Consider the following 22,444-nt stretch of genomic DNA (forward strand, 5'->3'; position numbering starts at 1 on the left):
CCATCCCATCCCATCCCATCCATCCCATCCCATCCCATCCCATCTTTATTCGATCCCATCTTTATCCCATCTTTATCCCATCCCATCCCAAATCCAGCTGGGAACTTCCCCCCATCTGAAATCCATCCAGGATTTCCCCCCGATCCCAGATCCATCCAGGAATTCCCCTCTCATGCCAAATCCAGCCAGGAATCTCCTCCATCCCAAATCCAGCCAGGAATCTCCTCCATCCCAAATCCATCCAGGAATCTCCTCCATCCCAAATCCAGCCAGGAATTCCCCTCTCATCCCAAATCCAACCAGGAACTTCCCCCCCCATCCCAAATCCAGTTGGGAATTTCCCCCAGTCCCAAATCCAGCCGGGAATTCCCTCCCATCCCAAATCCATCCAGGATTTCCCCCCGATCCCAGATCCATCCAGGAATTCCCCTCTCATCCTAAATCCAGCCAGAAATTTCCCCCTATCCCAAATCCATCTGGGAATTTCCCCATCCCAAATCTAGCCGGGAATCTTCTCCATCCCAAATCCAGCTGGGAATTTCCCCACCATCCCAAATCCAACTGGGAATTCCCTCAACCCAAATCCAATCAGGAATCTCCTCCATCCCAAATCCAGCCAGGAATTCCCCTCTCATCCCAAATATATCTAGGAATTCCCCTCTCATCCCAAATCCATCTGGGAATTCCCCCCTCATCCCAAATCCATCCAGGAATTCCCCCCATCCCAAATCCATCCAGGAATTTCCCCCCCATCCCAAATCCAACCAGGAATTCCCCTCTCATCCCAAATCCATCTAGGAATTTTCCCCTCTCATCCCAAATCCATCCAGGAATTCCCCTCTCATCCCAAATCCATCCAGGAATTCCCCCCTCATCCCAAATCTATCCAGGAATTCTCCCTCATCCCAAATCCATCCAGGAATTCCCCCCATTCGAAATCCAGATGGGAATTTCCCCCCCATCCCAAATCCAACCAGGAATCTCCTCCATCCCAAATCCAACTGGGAATTCCTTCTACCCAAATCCAACCAGGAATCTCCTCCATCCCAAATCCAGCTGGGAATCTTCCCCCCATCCCAAATCTAGCAGGAATTTCCCTCCCATCCCAAATCCAGTTGGGAATTTCCCCCCACCCCAAATCCATCCAGGAATTCCCCCCCATCCCAGATCCATCCAGGAATTCCCCTCTCATCCCAAATCTATCCAGGAATTCCCCCCATTTGAAATCCAGATGGGAATTTCCCCCCCATCCCAAATCCAACCAGGAATCTCCCACATCCCAAATCCATCTAGGAATTTTCCCCCTCATCCCAAATCCATCCAGGAATTCCCCCCCTCATCCCAAATCCATCCAGGAATTCCCCCTCTCATCCCAAATCCATCCAGGAATTCCCCCTCTCATCCCAAATCCATCCAGGAATTCCCCCCCATCCCCAATCCATCCAGGATTTCCCCCCCATCCCAAATCCATCCAGGATTTCCCCCCCATCCCAAATCCATCCGGGAATTCCCCTCCCTCCATCCCGACTCCCTCCGGGAATCCCGAACCCACCGGATGGTGATCTCGAAGATCTGGTTGAGTTTGCTCTGGAGCAGCGTCGCCTGGAAAAAACACCGGGAGGCCCGGGAAGCCCGGGATAACCGGGATGGCCGCCGGAATTCCGGTCGGGAATTCCCACACCCCCCTCCTCCCCTCCGGAAACTCACCCTGGCCCCGCAGTGGGCGGCGATTTCCTCGAACGGAGCCTTCTGGAATTTTTCCACCACCTGCCGGCGCCGTTCCCGCTCCTGCTCCTCCACGGCCACGCTGTCTGCTGGAACGGTCGGAAAAATGGGATTGGAGCCCGGGACGGGATGGGGTTCCAACCGGGGCGGCGGGAATGGGTGAGGGAGGTGGGAAGGGGATGGAGAACCGGGAATGGGTGAGGGAGCTGGGAAGGGGATAGAGAACCGGGAATGGGTGAGGGAGATGGGAAGGGGATGGAGAAATGGGAATGGGTGAGGGAGATGGGAAGGGGTTGGAAATTCAGGAATAAGGGAGCTGGGAAGGGGCTGGAGAACCTGGAATGGCTGAGGGAGGTGGGAAGGGGATGGAAATCTGGGAATGGGTGAGGGAGATGGGAAGGGGATGGAGAACTGGGAATGGTTGAGGGAGGAGGGAAGGGGTTGGAAAAATGGGAATGGGTGAGGGAGATGGGAAGTGGATGGAAAACTGGGAATGGGTGAGGGAGATGGGAAGGGGATGGAAAACTGGGAATGGGTGAGGGAGGTGGGAAGGGGATGGAGAAATGGGAATGGGTGAGGGAGGTGGGAAGGGGCTGGAGAACCTGGAATGGGTGAGGGAGCTGGGAAGGGGTTGGAAATTTGGGAATAAGGGAGCTGGGAAGAGGTTGGAGAACCTGGAATGGCTGAGGGAGATGGGAAGGGGCTGGAAATCTGGGAATGGGTGAGGGAGATGGGAAGGGGTTGGAGAACTGGGAATGGTTGAGGGAGGTGGGAAGGGGCTGGAAATCTGGGAATGGCTGAGGGAACTGGGAAGGGGCTGGAAATCTGGGAATGGCTGAGGGAGCTGGGAAGGGGCTGGAAAACTGGGAATGGCTGAGGGAGAAGGGAAGGAACTGGAAAACCTGGAATAAGGGAGGTGGGAAGGAGCTGGAGCAGCAGGAATTGCTGAAGGAGGTGGGAAGGGGCTGGAAAAACAGGAATGGCTGAACTGGGAATGGGCTGGAGAACTGGGAATAAGGGAGCTGGGAAGGGGCTGGAGAAGCAGGAATGGTTGAGGGAGATGGGAAGGGGCTGGAAAAATGGGAGTGGCTGAGGGAGATGGGAAGGGGTTGGAAAAGCAGGAATAAGGGAGCTGGGAAGGGGTTGGAGAACAGGGAATGGGTGAGGGAGCTGGGAAGGGGCTGGAAAACCTGGAATGGCTGAGGGAGTTGGGAAGGGGCTGGAGAATTGGGAATGGCTGAGGGAGCTGGGAAGGGGCTGGAAATCTGGGAATGGCTGAGGGAACTGGGAAGGGGCTGGAGAACCTGGAATGGCTGAGGGAGATGGGAAGGGGCTGGAAAACTGGGAATAAAGGAGCTGGGAAGGGGATGGAGAACCTGGAATATCTGAGGGAGCTGGGAAGGGGTTGGAAAACCTGGAATAAGGGAGCTCGGAAGGGGCTGGAGAATCTGGGAATGGCTGAGGGAGCTGGGAAGGAGTTGGAGAAGCAGGAATATCTGAGGGAGTTGGGAAGGGGCTGGAATTCTGGGAATAAGGGAGCTGGGAAGGGGCTGGAGCAGCAGGAATGGCTGAAGGAGCTGGGAAAGGGCTGGAAAAGCAGGAATGATGAGGGAGCTTGGAAGGGGCTGGAAATCTGGGAATGGCTGAACTGGGAATGGGCTGGAGAACCTGAATATCTGAGGGAGCTGGGAAGGGGTTGGAAATCTGCGAATGGCTGAGGGAGCTGGGAAGGGGCTGGAGAACTGGGAATATCTGAGGGAGATGGGAAGGGGTTGGAAAAGCAGGAATGGCTGAGGGAGCTGGGAAGGGGCTGGAAAATCTGGAATAAGGGAGGTGGGAAGGGGCTGGAGCTGCAGGAATGGCTGAGGGAGCTGGGAAGGCGCTGGAAATTCGGGAATAAGGGAGCTGGGAAGGGGCTGGAAAAACAGGAATAGCTGAGGGAGCTGGGAAAGGGGCTGGAAATTTGGGAATAAGGGAGCTGGGAAGGGGCTGGAAAACTGGGAATGGTTGAGGGAGCTGGGAAAGGGGCTGGAGAACCTGGAATATCTGAGGGAGTTGGGAAGGGGCTGGAAATCTGGGAATAAGGGAGCTGGGAAGGGACTGGAGAACTGGGAATAAGGGAGGTGGGAATGGGCTGGAAAATCGGGAATAAGGGAGCTGGGAAGGGGCTGGAAAAGCAGGAATGGCTGAGGGAGATGGGAAGGGGCTGGAAATCTGGGAATAAGGGAGCTGGGAAGGGGCTGGAAATCTGGGAATGACTGAGGGAGCTGGGAAGGGGCTGGAAATCTGGGAATAAGGGAGCTGGGATTTTCCATGCTCAGTTATTCCCGGATTTTCCCTCCTTACCTATGGCTTTCTTCAGCATCTCGTAGGTGATTTCCTCGGCCGGAGCTCTCTGGGAAAAACAGGGAAAAGGTGGGAATGAGGATCCAGGAAAAGCGGGAGAGGATCCGGGAATATCCCAGGACACCATTCCGGGATCACAGGGGTCCCTTCCAACCCAAATTATCCCGGAATTCCGGGATTTCCCACCCAAACACCACATTCCTGGGGTGTGTCTCCTCTTAAATCCCAGGGAAAATCAAAATTCCCTGTTGGAAGTTGTTCCCTGCCCATGGAATGAGATGATCCAGAGGGTCCCTTCCAATCCAAACTATCCCGGAATTCCAGGATTTTCCAGCCCCTCCTCACTGCTGGGAATGAGTTCCGGATCCCAGGGGAGAAAAGGTGGGATTTGATGATCCCACCGATCTTTGGAAGAGGGTTTTTTTGGGATTTTGGGGGATTTTTCCAGAGGGAAAGGGAAGTTGATCCCAAAAATCTGCCTCTTTTCCTGCTCAACTGCTCCAAAAACTGGGAAAAATTCCCTCCTGTCCTTCCCAGAATTGGGAAAACTTGGGATTTTTACGGGAATTAAGGGGAAATTAAGGGAATTAAGGGAATTAATCCCTTGGATTTTCAAGGAATTAAGGGAAAATCGACCCTTTCCCAGCCCTGGGAATGGGAGGGATTTTTCCAGAGGGAAAGGGAAGCTGATCCCAAAAATCTGCCTCTTTTCCTGCTCAACTGCTCCAAGAACTGGGAAAAATTCCCTCCTGTCCTTCCCAACTTTTAGAAAAATTTGGATTTTTAAGAGAATTCAAGGGAAAATGAAACTTTTCCCAGTCTTGGGAATGGGAGGGATTTTTCCAGAGGGAAAGGGAAGCTGATCCCAAAAATCTGCCTCTTTCCCTGCTCAACTGCTCCAAAAACTGGGAAAAATTCCCTCCTGTCCTTCCCAGAATTGGGAAAACTTGGGATTTTTAAGGGAATTAAGGGGAAAATAAGGGAATTAAGGGAATTAATCCCTTGGATTTTCAAGGAATTAAGGGAAAATTGACCCTTTCCCAGCCTTGGGAATGGGAGGGATTTTTCCAGAGGGGAAGGGAAGTTGATCCCAAAAATCTGCCTCTTTTCCTGCTCAGCTGCTCCAAAAAATGGGAAAAATCCCCTCCTGTCCTTCCCAACTTTTAGAAAAACTTGGGATTTTTAAGAGAATTAAAGGGAAAATCGACCTTTTCCCAGCCCTGGGAATGGGAAGGATTTTTCCAGAGGGAAAGGACTCTGCTTTTCCCGAACAATTCCATGGATTAACCAATGAACTGAGGGTTAAAGGGACATTCCCAGGGAAGTTGTTCCCAAGGGATGATCCCGAGGTACCTGTTCCCGCTCGGGGCTGTTCCGGGATTCCACCTCCACCTGCAGGGAAATGGTTTCTCCGATGCTTTTCCTCTTGGATAAGCGATCCTCGTCTGGGAAGGGGGGACAGGGAGGGCTGGAGAAGGGATCCCCACACATCCCATCCCATCCCATCCCATCCCATCCCATCCCATCCCATCCCATCCCATCCCATCCCATCCCATCCCATCCCATCCCCTCCCATCCCATCCCATCCCCATCCCATCCCATCCCATCCTATCCCATCCATCCCATCCCCATCCCATCCCATCCCATCCCATCCCATCCCATCCCATCCCATCTTTATCCCATCCCATCCCACCCCATCCCATCCCACCCCATCCCATCCCATCCCATCCCATCCCATCCCATCCCATCCCATCCCATCCCATCCCATCCCACCCCATCCCATCCCATCCCATCCCATCCCATCCCATCCCGTCCCATCCCGTCCCATCCCATCCCATCCATCCCATCCCATCCCATCCCATCCATCCCATCCCATCCCATCCATCCCATTCCATCTTTATCCCATCCCATCCCATCCCATCCCATCCCATCCCATCCCCTATTTATCCCATTCCATTTTTATCCCATCTCATCCCATCCCATTCTATCTTTATCCCAAATCATGGGATGGGATGGGATGATAGGATGGGATGGGATGGGATGGGATGGGAATAGATGGGATGGGATGGGATGGGATGGGATGGGATGGGATCGGATGGATGGGATGGGATAAAGATGGGATGGGATGGGATGGGATAAAGATGGGATGGAATAAAGATGGGATGGGATAACCCCGGAGCATCCCGGCTCATTCCATACCCGTGAGCTGCGGGACGTAGGGAATGCTGAGCCGCTCCAGGTTGTATCCCATCCCATCCCATCCCATCCCATCCCATCTTATTCCATCTTTATCCCATCCCATCCCATCCCATCCCATCCCATCTCCATCCCATCCCATCCCATCCCATCCCATCCCATCCCATCCATCCCATCCCATCCCATCCATCCCATCCCATCCCATCCCATCCATCCCATCCCATCCCATCCCATCCCATCCCATCCCATTCCATCCCATCCCATCCCATCCCATCTTTATCCCATCCCATCCCATCCCATCCCATCCCATCCCATCCCATCCCATCCCATCCCATCCCATCCCATCCCATCCCATCCCATCCCATCCCATCTCCATCCCATCCTATCCCATCCCATCCCATCCCATCCCATCCCATCCCATCCCATCCCATCCCCTCCCATCCCATCCCATCCCATCCCATCCCATCCCATCCCATCCCATTCCGTACCCGTGAGCTGTGGGACGTAGGGAATGCTGAGCCGCTCCAGGTTGTATCCGCTCCCTCCCAGGGCTTCGCTGATCTTGCTCTGCCAGAAGAAAACCTCCGGCCCCAACTGATCCAGGTTTTTACTCAACCTACGGAAAAGCGGGAAAACAAACCCCCCCGCTCCTGGAATGTCTTCCCGGCTGGAAGGACCCACGAGGAGCAGGGAATTAATCCCAGTCCTTCCCAAATCCCACCCCGTTGTCCAGACGCTCCCCTTCGAGCTCTGGAAAGTTTGGGAATGAGCATTCCAAGGGGGAGATGTTCCCAGCGCCCAACCCTCTGGATGGAGCTTTTCCTACAAATCCAGGGAAAGGAGAGAAGCGCGGGAAGGTGGAAGGGATGGGGACCGTGGAATCATGGAATGGGGTGGGTGGGAAGGGACCTTAAGGATCATCCCGTTCCAACCCGGACACCTCCCGCTATTCCAGGGAATCCGACCCGGCCTTGGACACTCCCAGGGATCCAGGGGCAGCCACAGCTTCTCTGGGAATTCCAGCCCAGCCCCTCCCAGCCGGGAATTCCATCCCAATCTCCCACCCCTTTCCCACTGGGATCCATTCCCTGTGTCCTGTCATTCCAGGCCCTGATCCCAAATCCCTCTCCAGCTCTCCTGGAGCCCCTTCAGGCTCTGGAATGTTCTCCAAGCTCTCCCGGGATCCTTCCCTTCTCCAGCCTGGCCATTCCCAGCTCTCCCAGCCTGGAGCCAGAGCTGCCATTGGATCCATCCCCAGCCCAACTCCTCCCTGGGAAGGAGTTCCGGGAACAAGGGGGTTCCCTGGGAATCTCGGGGCTCAGGGCAGGGTCTCCCTTCCCCTTTTCCCGCCTTTTCCATCTCCACATTCCATAAAAACCCCTTCTGAGTGGATTCTGAGTGTCCTTTATCCAGGAATGCTTTGGGTGGGAAGGGATTTTAAGGCTCATCCCATTCCATGTTCAGGGACACCTCCCGCTATCCCAGGTGGCTCCAGCTTTTCCTTGGACGCTCCCGGGGATCCAGGGGCAGCCACAGCTTCTCCGGGAATTCCAGCCCGGCCCCGATCCCCGGGATCAGCGGGAATTGTTGCCGGGCTCTCACCGGGGGTTCTCCACGAACACGTCCTCGGGCAGCAGGAACGGAGCCTCCTTCTGCCGGGTCTGGATCACCTGGAGGGGGACACACGGAACGGGATCGGATCCCGATCCCAAATTCCCCCCGGGAACGCCGGCAGAGCCCCGGGATTGCAATTCCACAAGGATTTGGTTTTAAAGGATCAAAGAAAAAAATACAATATATAATATATATCATACATAATATATAATATATCATACATAATATAGAATATAGAATATGTAATATATAATATATATAATATATATAATATATAATATATAACACATAATATATAATATAGAATATGCAATATATATAATATATAATATAAAATATGTAATATATAATATGTAACACATAATATATAATATAGAATATATATTGCATTATACAATAATTATGTATTATATATTATATATGGAATATAATAAAATATGAAATAATATCATATAAAATGTAATACAATATATAAAATGTAATAAACTATAATATAAAAAGTAATGTAAGTAATAAAATATATAACATATAATATATAATATGTAATATATAATATATAATGTATAATATAGAATACATGATATATAACATATAATATATATAACATATAAAATGTAAAATATAATATATGATATATAATACATAATATATAATATATAATATATAATATGTAATATATAATATATAATATATAATACATAATATATAATATATAATATATAATATGTAATATATAATATATAACATATAATATAAAATATATATTGTATTACACAATAATTATGTATTATATATTATACATGGAATATAATAAAATATGAAATAATATAAAATGTAATACAAAATATAAAATGTAATAAAATATAACATGTAATGTAAGTAATAAAATACAATATATAATATAAAATAATATAATATAGCATAACATAATGTAATATAATATAATATAATATAATATAATATAATATAATATAATATGATATAATGCATATATATGCATATCTACATATAATACATATATATAATGTTGTATTATATATATAATATATCATATATATTATATATTATGCTATATATTGCATTATACAATAATTATGTATTATATATTATATGTGGAATATAATAAAATATGAAATAATATCATATAAAATGCAATACAATATAAAAAATGTAATAAAATGTAATATAAGATGTAATGTAAGTAATAAAATATAATATATAATATACAATATACATCAAATATGTAATATATAATATATAATATATAATACGGAATATATAATATATAACATATAATATAAAATATATATTGTATTATACAATAATTATGTATTCTATATTATATATAGAATATAATAAAATATGAAATAATATAATATAAAATGTAATACAAAATATAAAATGTAATAAAATATAAGATGTAATGTAAGTAACAAAATATAATATATAATGTAAAACAATATAATGTAACATAATATAATGTAATATAATATAATATAGTATAATACATATATATGCATATCTACATATAATACATATATATAATGTTATATTATATATATCATACATTATATATATTATATATTATGCTATATATTGCATTATAAGATAATTATGTATTAGATATTATATATGGAATATATTAAAATATGAAATAATATCATATAAAATGTAATACAATATATAAAATGTAACAAAATATAACATGTAATGTAAGTAATAAAATATATAATATAAAATAATATAACATAATATAATGTAATATAATATAATATAATATGATGTAATATAATATGATACATATATATGCATATATACATATAATACATATATATAATGTTATATTATATATATAATACATTTTATATATTATATATTATGCTATATATTGCATTACACAATAATTATTTATTATATATTATATGTGGAATATAATAAAATAGGAAATAATATCATATAAAATGAAATACAAAATATAAAATGTAATAAAATATAGTATAAGATGTAATGTAAATAATAAAATATAATATATAATATATAATATATATAATACATAATATATAATATGTAATATATAATATAGAACATATAATATAAAATAAATATTGTATTATACAATAGTTATGTATTATATATTATATATGGAATATAATAAAATATTAAATAATATCATATAAAATATAATGCAGTATATAAAATGTAATAAAATATAACATGTAATGCAAGTAATAAAATATAATATATAATATATATAATATATAATATATAATATATAATATATAATATATATCATATATAAAATATATATTGCATTATACAATAATTATGTATTATATATTATATATGGATTATAATAAAATACGAAATAATATCATATAAAATGCAACATAATGTGATATAATATAATATAATCCATATATATACATATATACATAGATATATATAATATTATATTATATATATAATATTGTATTATATATAATATATTATATATATTATATATTATGCTATATATTGCATTATACAATAATTATGTATTATATATTATATGTGGAATATAATGAAATACGAAATAATATAATATAAAATGTAATATTACATATAAAGTGTAATAAAATATAATATAACATGTATTGTAATAAAATATAATATAACATGTACTGTAATAAAATATAATATATAATATAAAGTAATATAATATAATAAAATGTAATATAATACATATATATACATATAATACATATATATAACATTATATTATATATACAATATATATTATGCACTATATTATATAATAATTATAATATCATGCAATAGTTATAATATTTATATTATATTATATTATATTCATATTTGCATTATATTTTTTATTTGATATTATATTATTTTATTATTTATTTTATATTATATTATATTGACATTACATTTTATTATATTACATTGTATATTACACTACATTACATTATGTTGCATGACATTATATTTATAAATTACATTATTTAATATTATTTTCTTTCAGTCCATATTATATTCTCTCACATTATTTCATTTTATATCATATATTACACTGTAGTATTTCAGTCTATATTTATATTATATTATATTATATTTATATTTCTATTATATTATTTTCTTTGATATTATATTATATTACATTATATTTTATATTATATGAAATTTTATTATATTATGTTACATTACATCACATCATATTTATATATTTTATTATTTTATATTATTTTATATCATTGTCTTTCATTTTCTCTTATATTATATTATATTGTACTATTTTATTTCATATATTATATCACATCATATTATATTTATATTTCCATTATATTATTTGATATTATATTATTTTATATTATATTGATATTATATTACATTGCAATACATATTATATTATTCTATAGTATAATATATATTTTATTATATTACATTTTATATTTTATTATATTACACTTTATATATTATATTACATTACATTTTATATTATATTATATTTTTATATTACATATTATATTTTATTTTATGAGATTCCATGTTATATTACATTTTATATTACATTTTATATATTATATTACATTTTATATTACATTTTATATATTATATTACATTTTATATTATATTGTATTATATTATATTTTATATCACTTTTACATTATATTATATTCCATTTTATATTATACTATATCATATTTTATTTCATTATATTCCATTTTATATTCTATTCTATTATGTTATATTTTATATTATATTCCATTTTACATTACATTGTATTATGTTATATTCCATTTTATATTCTATTCTATTATGTTATATTTTATATTATAGTCCATTTTACATTATATTGTACTATGTTATATTCCATTTTATATTCTATTATATCACATTTTATTTTATTATATTCCATTTCATATTATATTATATTCCATTTTATATTATATTTTATATTATATTATATTTTATATTATATTCCTTTTTATATTATATTATGTTATATCACATTTTATATTATACTATACCATATTTTTGTTATATTCCATTTTATATTACATTCCATTTTATATTATATTCCATTTTATATTATATTACATTTTATATTATATTACATTATGTTATATTACCTTTCATATTATACCACATTTTATATTCCATTTTATATTCTATTCCATTTTATATTATATTCCATTTTATATTCCATTATATTATATCACCTTTTACATTATACTACATTTTATATTATATTCCATTTTATATTACATTCCATTTTATATTATATTATGTTATATTACCTTTCATTTTATACTACATTTTATATTCCATTTTATATTACATTCCATTTTATATCATATTATATTCCATTTTCTATTCCATTATATTATATTACCTTTTATATTATACTACATTTTATATTATATTCCATTTTATATTATATTCCATTTTATATTCCATTATATTATATTACTTTTTATATTGTACTACATTTTATATTATATCCCATTTTCTATTCCATTATATTATATGGACCTTTTATATTATACTACATTTTATATTCCATTTTATATTATATTCCATTTTCTATTCCATTATATTATATTACCTTTCATATTATACTACATTTTATATTCCATTTTATATTATATTCCATTATATTATATTACCTTTCACATTATACAACATTTTATATTCCATTTTATATTATATTCCATTTTATATTATATTCCATTTTATATTCCATTATATTATATTACCTTTCATATTATACTACATTTTATATTATCTTCCATTTTATATTACATTCTATTATATTACCTTTTATATTATACTACATTTTATATTCCATTTTATATTATATTCCATTTTATATCATATTATATTCCATTTTATATTCCATTATATTATATTACCTTTTATATTATACTACATTTTATATTATATCCCATTTTATATTCCATTATATTATATCACCTTTTACATTATACTACATTTTATATTCCATTTTATATTATATTCCATTTTATATTATATTATATTACCTTTCATTTTATACTACATTTTATATTCCATTTTATATTACATTCCATTTTATATCATATTATATTCCATTTTCTATTCCATTATATTATATTACCTTTCATATTACACTACATTTTATATTATATTCCATTTTATATTATATTCCATTTTATATAACATTATATTATATTACCTTTTATATTATACTACATTTTATATTATATCCCATTTTATATTCCATTATATTATATTACCTTTTATATTATACTACATTTTATATTATATTCCATTTTATATTCCATTATATTATATCACCTTTTACATTATACTACATTTTATATTCCATTTTATATTATATTCCATTTTATATTATATTATATTATGTTATATTACCTTTCATTTTATACTACATTTTATATTCCATTTTATATTACATTCCATTTTATATCATATTATATTCCATTTTCTATTCCATTACATTATATTACCTTTTATATTATACTACATTTTATAGTATATTCCATTTTATATTATATTCCATTTTATATTCCATTATATTATATTACCTTTTATATTATACTACATTTTATATTATATCCCATTTTATATTCCATTATATTATATGGACCTTTTATATTTTACTACATTTTATATCATATTCCATTTTATATTCCATTACATTATATTACCTCTCATATTATACCACATTTTATATTCCATTTTATATTATATTCCATTTTATATCATATTATATTCCATTTTATATTCCATTATATTATATTACCTTTCATATTATACTACATTTTATATTATATTCCATTTTATATAACATTATCTTATATTACCTTTCACATTATACAACATTTTATGTTCCATTTTATATTATATTCCATTTTATATTCCATTCTATTATATCACCTTCCACATTATCCTCCATTTTACATCCCACCGCCCCACATTCCCTCCCCTTTTCCCCCGTAATTCCCCGGCCTTTCCTGGTTTTCCCCCCGTGTTTCCCCCTGTTCTCCCTTCCCGCTTTCCCCATTGTTTCCCATTGTTTCCCCATTGTTTTCCCATTGTTTCCCATAGTTTCCCCATTGTTTCCCATTGTTTCCCCATTGTTTCCCATTGTTTCCCATAGTTTCCCCATTGTTTCCCATTGTTTCCCCGTTGTTTCCCCATTGTTTCCCATTATTTCCCATTGTTTCCCATTGTTTCCCCGTTATTTCCCCATTGTTTCCCCATTGTTTCCCCATTTTTTCCCCATTGTTTCCCATTGTTTCCCCATTGTTTCCCATTGTTTCCCCATTGTTTTCCCATTGTTTCCCCATTGTTTCCCCATTATTCCCTGTTATTTTCCCATTGTTTCCCCATTGTTTCCCCATAGTTTCCCCATTGTTTCCCCATTGTTTCCCCATAGTTTCCCCATTGTTTCCCCATTATTCCCCATTATTTCCCATTGTTTCCCCATTATTCCCCATTGTTTCCCCATTGTTTCCCCATTCTTTCCCCATTGTTTCCCCATTATTCCCCATTCTTTCCCCATTGTTTCCCCATTATTCCCCATTGTTTCCCCATTGTTTCCCCATTCTTTCCCCATTGTTTCCCCATTATTCCCCATTGTTTCCCCATTGTTCCCCATTATTCCCCGTTATTTCCCCATTGTTTCCCCGTTATTTCCCCGTTATTTCCCCATTGTTTCCCCATTGTTTCCCCATTATTTCCCCGTTATTTCCCCATTGTTTCCCCATTGTTTCCCCATTGTTTCCCCATTGTTTCCCATTGTTTCCCATTGTTTCCCCATTGTTTCCCATTATTTCCCATTGTTTCCCCATAGTTTCCCCATTGCTTCCCATTGTTTCCCCATTGTTTCCCCATTATTCCCCATTATTTCCCATTGTTTTCCCATTGTTTCCCCATTGTTTCCCCATTGCTTCCCATTGTTTCCCCATTGTTTCCCCATTATTCCCCGTTATTTTCCCATTGTTTTTCCATTGTTTCCCCATTGTTTCCCATTATTTCCCATTGTTTCCCCATTGTTTCCCATTGTTTCCCCATTGTTTCCCATTGTTTCCCCGTTGTTTCCCCATTGTTTCCCCATTGTTTCCCATTGTTTCCCCATTCTTTCCCCATTGTTTCCCCATTGTTTCCCCATTGTTTCCCCATTGTTTCCCATTGTTTCCCCATTGTTTCCCATTGTTTCCCCATTCTTTCCCATTGTTTCTCCATTGTTTCTCCATTGTTTCCCCATTGTTCCCCATTGTTTCCCCATTGTTTCCCATTATTCCCCATTATTTCCCGTTATTTTCCCATTGTTTCCCATTGTTTCCCCATTGTTTCCCATTGTTTCCCCGTTGTTTCCCCATTGTTTCCCCATTGTTTCCCCATTGTTTCCCCATTGTTTCCCATTGTTTCCCCATTATTCCCCATTGTTTCCCCATTATTTCCCCATTGTTTCCCCATTGTTTCCCCATTATTCCCCGTTATTTTCCCATTATTCCCCATTGTTTCCCTGTTATTTTCCCATTGTTTCCCCATTGTTTCCCCATTATTCCCCATTGTTTCCCATTGTTTCCCATTGTTTCCCCATTGTTTCCCCGTTGTTTCCCCGTTGTTCCCCCATTGTTTCCCCATTGTTTTCCCCGGTCCCAGACCTGGTGGACGTGCTGGCAGAAGGTGGGCACGGAGAGGAGCTGCCCGATGAGGTTGAGGTAGGCGGCCCCGAGCGCCAGGAGGGCACAGCGCCCGCCCGGGGACAGGTTCTCCTTGTTCAGCTGCGCCAGCTCCTGCGGGGGGGGGGACACACATTCCAGAGGGACGGAATTCCCATGGGATCCGGGCGGGAAAACACTCAGGGCGGGGAATTATCCACCCCGCGGAGTCGGCAGGGTTGGTTTTCCAGAGGATCCCCAGGGATCCAAGGCAGGGGGGTTTGGGGCGTTCCTAATAAATGGGAGGTTGGGAAGGGATTCCCGGCTGGGAGAGGGTGGGGAGGGGTTGGGCTGGAATTCCCAGAGAAGCCGTGGCTGCCCCTGGATTCCATGATCCCGTGAAGTGCCTCCGTATCCCACCGGAGCGGGATCGCAACGTGCCGAGATCATCCCATTCCATGGGCAGGGACACCTCCCGCTATCCCAGGTGGCTCCAAGCTTTCCTTGGACGCTCCCAGGGATCCAGGGGCAGCCACAGCTTCTCTGGGAATTCCAGCCCAGCCTCACAGTGAAGAATTCCAGGCACCTGCATCCCAGTTTTCCTGTGCTTGGATATGGGATTGCTCCAAGCCAGACCCTGCCGGGCTCTTCCCTACTCCATGGGAACCACGGAAATGCAGGGGAGGGAAACCCCAAAGTGATGGGAAAAGGTCCATCCTTGCTTTTTGGGGATCCAGAATCCTGGAATGGTTTGAGTGGGAAGGGGCCTTAAATCCCATCCCATTCCATGTTCAGGGACACCTCCCGCTGTCCCGGGGAATCCAACCCGGCCTTGGACACTCCCAGGGATCCAGGGGCAGCCACAGCTTCTCTGGGAATTCCAGCCCGGCCCCTCCCCCCCCTCCCAGCCAGGAATCCCTTCCCAATCTCCCCCCCAAATCTCCCCTTTCCCACTGGGATCCATTCCCTGGGGCCTGTCATTCCAGACCCTGATCCCAAATCCCTCTCCCGCTCTCCTGGAGCCCCTTCAGGCTCTGGAATGTTCTCCAAGCTCTCCCGGGATCCTTCCCTTCTCCAGCCTGGCCATTCCCAGCTCTCCCAGCCTGGAGCCAGAGCTGCCATTGGATCCATCCCCAGCCCAACTCCTCCCTGGGAAGGAGTTCAGGGAACAAGGGGCTTCCCTGGGAATCTCGGGGCTCAGGGCAGGGTCTCCCTTCCCCTTTCCCGCCTTTTCCACCCCCACATTCCATAAAAACCCCCTCTGACTGGATCCTGAGTGCCCTTCACCCTGGAATCCCGGAATGCTTTGGGTGGGAAGGGCCCTCGAATCCCACCCCATTCCACCTCCCCCTCTCCTCGGGTCGCGCCGACACCTTCCGCGCCCCTACCCGAGAGACCCCGAAAATCCCGAAATTCCCGAGAATTCCCGGCGTTCCCGCCCACCTGGACGGCCAGGACGAGGCGGATGAGATCCACCACCACCTCCTCGTTGGCCAGCTCGAGGCTCAGCAGCACCAGGAGGCTGAAAAGGGCCTCGTAGTGAGCGCGGCCGTTGTCGCCCTCCTTGGAGATCAGGAAGATGTGCCGGTAGAGCTGCTGCCCGTGCTGGGGGGGGGGGAAAACAAGGAATTCCACGTGGAATCACATGGAATTAAGAGAATCAGCCGGGTTGGGAAAGAGCTCCGGGATCGCGGAGTCCGACCCTGGATCCGACCCCGCCGCGGTTCCCGGCCCGTGGCGCTGATGCCACATCCAAGCTCATCCTAAAAACTTAGGCCCTGTTTTCCTGCAGGAATCCCAGAATCCCAGGGTTGGGAAAGAGCTCCGGGATCGTGGATCCGACCCTGGATCCGACCCCAGCCCATGGCACTGATGCCACAACCAACCTCATCCTAAAAATTTAGGCCCTGTTTTCCTGCAGGAATCCCAGAATCCCAGGGTTGGAAATGAGCTCTGGGATCGTGGATCCGACCCTGGATCCGACCCCAACCCGTGGCGCTGATCCCACATCCAACCTCATCCCAAAAAACCTCCAGGGAAGTGACTCCACCCCCTCCCTGGGCAGCCCATTCCAAGGGCTGATCCCAATCCATGGAAAGAATTCCTTCCCGATATCCAACCTGAATCTTCCCCCCCTGGAGGCCGAGCCCTCCTGTCCTGCTGCTGCTTCCTGGGAGAAGGGAATAACTGGGAGGTGGGAATAGCTGGGATGGGGGAGAGGAGGGGGAATAGTTGGGATGTGGGTTGGGAAAGGGAATAGTTGGGATGTGGGACAGGAGGGGGAATAACTGGGATGTGGATTGGGAAGGGGAATAAATTGGGATGTGGGTTGGGATGGGGAATAAATTGGGATGTGGGATAGGAGGGGGAATAATTTGGGATGTGGGAGAGGAGGGGGAATAACAGATGTGGATTGGAAGGGGGAATAACTGGAATGTGGGTTGGGAAGGGGAATAAATTGGGATGTGGGAGAGGAGGAAGAATAGCTGGGATGTGGGAGAGGAGGGGGAACTGGGTTAGGAAGGGGAATAATCTGGGACATGGAATAGGAAGGGGAATAGTTGGGATGTGGGATAGAAGGAGGAATAGTTGGGATGTGGGTTAGGAGGGGGAATAATTTGGAATGTGGGAGAGGAGGGGGAATAGTTGGGATGTGGGAGAGGAGGAGCAATAATTGGGATGTGGGAGAGGAGAGGGAATAACTGGGATGTGAGATAAGAGGAGGAATAGTTGGGATGTGGGATAGGAGGGGGAATAGCTGGGATGTGGGTTGGGAAGGGGAATAAACTGGGATGTGGGATAGGAAAAGGAATAGTTGGGATGTGGGATAGGAGGAGGAATAGTTGGGATGTGGGTTGGGAAGGGGAATAAATTGGGATACAGGAGAGGAGGAGTAATTTGGGATGTGGGAGAGGAGGGGGAATAATTTGGAATGTGGGAGAGGAGGGGGAATAACTGGGATGTGGGATAGGACGGGGAATAAATTGGGATGTGGGAGAGGTGGGGGAATAGTTGGGATGTGGGTTGGGAGAGGGAACAGGGTTAGGAAGGGGAATAATCTGGGACATGGGATAGGAAGGGGAATAATTGGGATGTGGGTTGGGAAGGGGAAATAATTCAGATGTGGGATAGGAGGAGGAATAGCTGGGATGTGGGAGAGAAGTGGGAATAGTTGGGATGTGGGATAGGAGGGGGAATAATTTGGAATGTGGGAGAGGAGGGGGAATAATTGGGATGTGGGAGAGGAGGGGGAATAATTTGGGATGTGGGATGGGAAGGGGAATAAACTGGGATGTGGGAGAAGAGGAGGAATAGTTGGGATGTGAGACAGGAAAAGGAATAGTTGGGATGTGGGAGAGGAGGAGGAATAAATTGGGATGTGGGAGAGAAGGGGGAATAGTTGGGATGTGGGAGAGGAGGAAGAATAACTGGGATGTGGGATAGGAGGGGGAATAAGTTGGGATGTGGGATAGGAGGAGGAATAGTTGGGATGTGGGAGAGAAGTGGGAAAAGTTGGGATGTGGGATAGAAGGGGGAATAACTGGAACGTGGATTGGGAAGGGGGAATAAATTGGGATGTGGGTTGGGAAGAGGGAATAATTGGGATGTGGGATAGGAGGAAGAATAACTGGGATGTGGATTGGGAAGGGGGAATAAATTGGGATGTGGGCTGGGACGGGGAATAAATTGGGATGTGGGAGAAGAAGAGGAATAGTTGGGATGTGGGAGAGGAGGGGGAATAGTTGGGATGTGGGATAGGAAAAGGAATAGTTGGGATGTGGGAGAGGAGGAGGAATAGCTGGGATGTGGGATAGAAGCGGAAATAGTTGGGATGTGGGATAGAAGGGGGAATAACTGGAATGTGGATTGGGAAGGGGAAATAAATTGGGATGTGGGAGAAGAGAGGGAATAGTTGGGATGTGGGATAGGAGGAAGAATAACTGGGATGTGGGATAGGAGGGGGAATAGTTGGGATGTGGGTTGGGAGGGGGAATAGTTGGGATGCGGGATAGGAAGGGGAATTCCCATCCTTCCCAATATCCCACCTGCCCCTCCCCTCTCCCAGCTGGAGGCCGTTCCCTCTTGTCCTGCTGGATTGAAATTCCAGGGATATTCGCGGGTTTTAGCGGCACCACGGAGCTCCAAGGCCCGGGAATGCTGTGACCCCACCCCAACTTCTCCCAAATCCTGGAATTACCTTCTTCATGAAGACGGAATCCTGGCGGGAACATTTCTCCACCTTCAGCTTCAGGACGGAGATGTCGCTGATGGTGCTGCCAGGAAAATCCAGGGAAAAAGGAAAATTCGGGATTCCAGAGGGTGGGAGAGCCATTCCCAACATTCCCGAGGAGATTCCCGGGATGGGAACGACCCATCCCGGAGGAACTACCATCTCCAGGGGGGGTTTGAATCCCAAAGATCCCAAAAGATCTCCAAGGTGGAACCATCCCAAAAATTCTCCTGGATCACAGAGATTCCTGACAGGGATCCCATCCCAGATCCCAGGATCTCCAGGATGGAACCATCCCAAAAATTCTCCGGGATCACTCATATTCCTGACAGGGATCCCATCCCAGATCCAGGATCTCCAGGATGGAACCATCCCAAAAATCCTCCTGGATCACTCATATTCCTGGCAGGGATCCCATCCCAGATCCCAGGATCTCCAGGATGGAACCATCCCAAAGATTCTCCTGGATCACTCATATTCCTGGCAGGGATCCCATCCCAGATCCCAGGATCTCCAGGATGGAACCATCCCAAAAATTCTCCTGGATCACAGATATTCCTGATACTGTTCCCATCCCAGATCCAGGATCTCCTGGAAACCCCCTCAGGAGAAGGAAAACTCGGGATTCCAGAGGGTGGCAGAGCCATTCCCACATTCCCGAGGAGATTCCCGGGATGGGAACGACCCATCCTGGAGGAACCACCATCTCCAGGGGGGGGTTGAATCCCAATGATCCCAAAAGATCTCCAGGATGGAACCATCCCAAAAATTCTCCGGGATCACGGATATTCCTGACAGGGATCCCATCCCAGATCCAGGATCTTCAGGAATGAACCATCCCAAAAATTCTCCTGGATCACAGAGATTCCTGAGAGGGATCCCATCCCAGATCCAGGATCTCCAGGATGGAACCATCCCAAAAATTCTCCGGGATCACGGATATTCCTGACAGGGATCCCATCCCACATCCAGGATCTCCAGGATGGAACCATCCCAAAAATTCTCCTGGATCACGAATATTCCTGACAGGGATCCCATCCCAGATCCAGGATCTCCGGGATGGAACCATCCCAAAAATCCTCCTGGATCACTCATATTCCCGCCAGCGCTCCCATCCCCATCCCGCTCCACGAGTTTTCCAGGAAAATCCCCCGGGAAGAACCTGATGGTGGAGAACTTGTGGCGATTCCCGTGGCGGTCGATGAAGCTGATGAGGATTTCCAGGACAAAGAGGCGGATTTCGGGATCTTCCAGGAGGGCCGAGGAGAGGAGCCGGTCCAGGAATGCGCTGGGAAGAGCCGTGAGCATGTTGGTGCACTGGAAACCCACGGAGACCTGGAGATTCCAAGGAAAAAAAAAAAACGGGATAAGCGACGCTCGGAGGGAGTTAAACCAAAATTTGGGCTCGTCCGGAAAGGGAAGGATTGGAGGGATTCACCCCGTGGAATATGGAGCTGGAGCAGTTCCTGAGGGATTCACTCGATGGAAAAGGGACCTGGAGCAGTTCCTGAGGGATTCATCCCTTGGAAAAAGGACCTGGAGCAATTCCTGAGAGATTCACCCCAGGGAATATGCACCTGGAGCAGTTCCTGAGGGATTCACCCCAGGGAAAAGCAGTTCCTGAGGGATTCACCCCTTGGAATATACACCTGGAGCAGTTCCTGAGGGATTCACCCCATGGAATATGCACCTGGAGCAGTTCCTGAGGGATTCACCCCATGGAAAAGGGACCTGGAGCAGTTCCTGAGGGATTCACCCCAGGGAATGGGGACCTGGAGCAGTTCCTGAGGGATTCACCCCATGGAAAAGGGACCTGGAGCAGTTCCTGAGGGATTCATCCCAGGGAATATGGACCTGAGGGATTCACCCCATGGAAAAACACCTGGAGCAGTTCCTGAGGGATTCACCCCAGGGAATATGCACCTGGAGCAGTTCCTGAGGGATTCACCCCATGGAAAAAGACCTGGAGCAGTTCCTGAGGGATTCACCCCTTGGAATAGGGACCTGAGGGATTCACCCCATGGAAAAGGGACCTGGAGCAGTTCCTGAGGGATTCACCCCATGGAATATGCACATGGAGCAGTTCCTGAAGGATTCACCCCTTGGAATATGGACCTGGAGCAGTTCCTGAGGGATTCATCCCATGGAAAAGCAGTTCCTGAGGGATTCACCCCATGGAATATGCCCCTGGAGTACGATCCCATGGGAATGGGGCGGGATTCCTACCTGGAGCAGGGATTTCAGGAGCATGATCTGCGTCAGCCGGTTCCGGTTTTCCCTGCACGGAGAGAGAGGAATTCCGGGGTCAAATCCAGGTGGGAACGAGACATTCCAGGAATTCGGGGATTAAAAAGCGGGAATGGGATTGGGGGGGGAGGAGATCCGAGTTCTCCAGGCGGGAATCCAAAGGGAAAACAACGGGAATGACACTTCCAAGATCCAAGGGAATCCTGTTTTCCAGAAATAAACAAGACCTTGGATCTGTTTTCACGGGAAAAATGATCCAAAGGGTTCCATAAATCCGTGGGAATGGTGGGAATTGATCCCAGGGATTCCAGGGAGGAGGGATTTGATTCCTGCCTGGAATTCCCAAACACGGCGGGAATTCCAACAATTCCACAATTCTCACAATTCCAACGGGATTTTAGAAAATCTGGAGGAA

General features: G+C 43.0%; 1 protein-coding gene across 1 annotated transcript; it reads right to left on the reverse strand.

Annotated features, from left to right (window-relative positions):
- Positions 1-1,548: 1,548 nt before the first annotated feature.
- Positions 1,549-22,073, reverse strand: LOC116781616 (protein EFR3 homolog B-like; the record flags this gene model as incomplete). Its single annotated transcript, XM_032677275.1, has 11 exons — positions 22,009-22,073; positions 20,945-21,117; positions 19,750-19,825; positions 16,995-17,156; positions 15,555-15,686; positions 7,870-7,937; positions 6,756-6,883; positions 5,425-5,516; positions 4,072-4,120; positions 1,708-1,814; positions 1,549-1,602 (listed from the first exon to the last, which is right to left on the reverse strand). Coding segments are annotated over exons 1-11 (1,065 nt in total), but the record flags the coding sequence as incomplete, so codon positions are not given.
- Positions 22,074-22,444: the final 371 nt, after the last annotated feature.

The sequence above is a fragment of the Chiroxiphia lanceolata genome, unplaced genomic scaffold (genome assembly GCF_009829145.1).
Source record: "Chiroxiphia lanceolata isolate bChiLan1 unplaced genomic scaffold, bChiLan1.pri scaffold_113_arrow_ctg1, whole genome shotgun sequence".
NCBI classification, from domain to species: domain Eukaryota; kingdom Metazoa; phylum Chordata; class Aves; order Passeriformes; family Pipridae; genus Chiroxiphia; species Chiroxiphia lanceolata.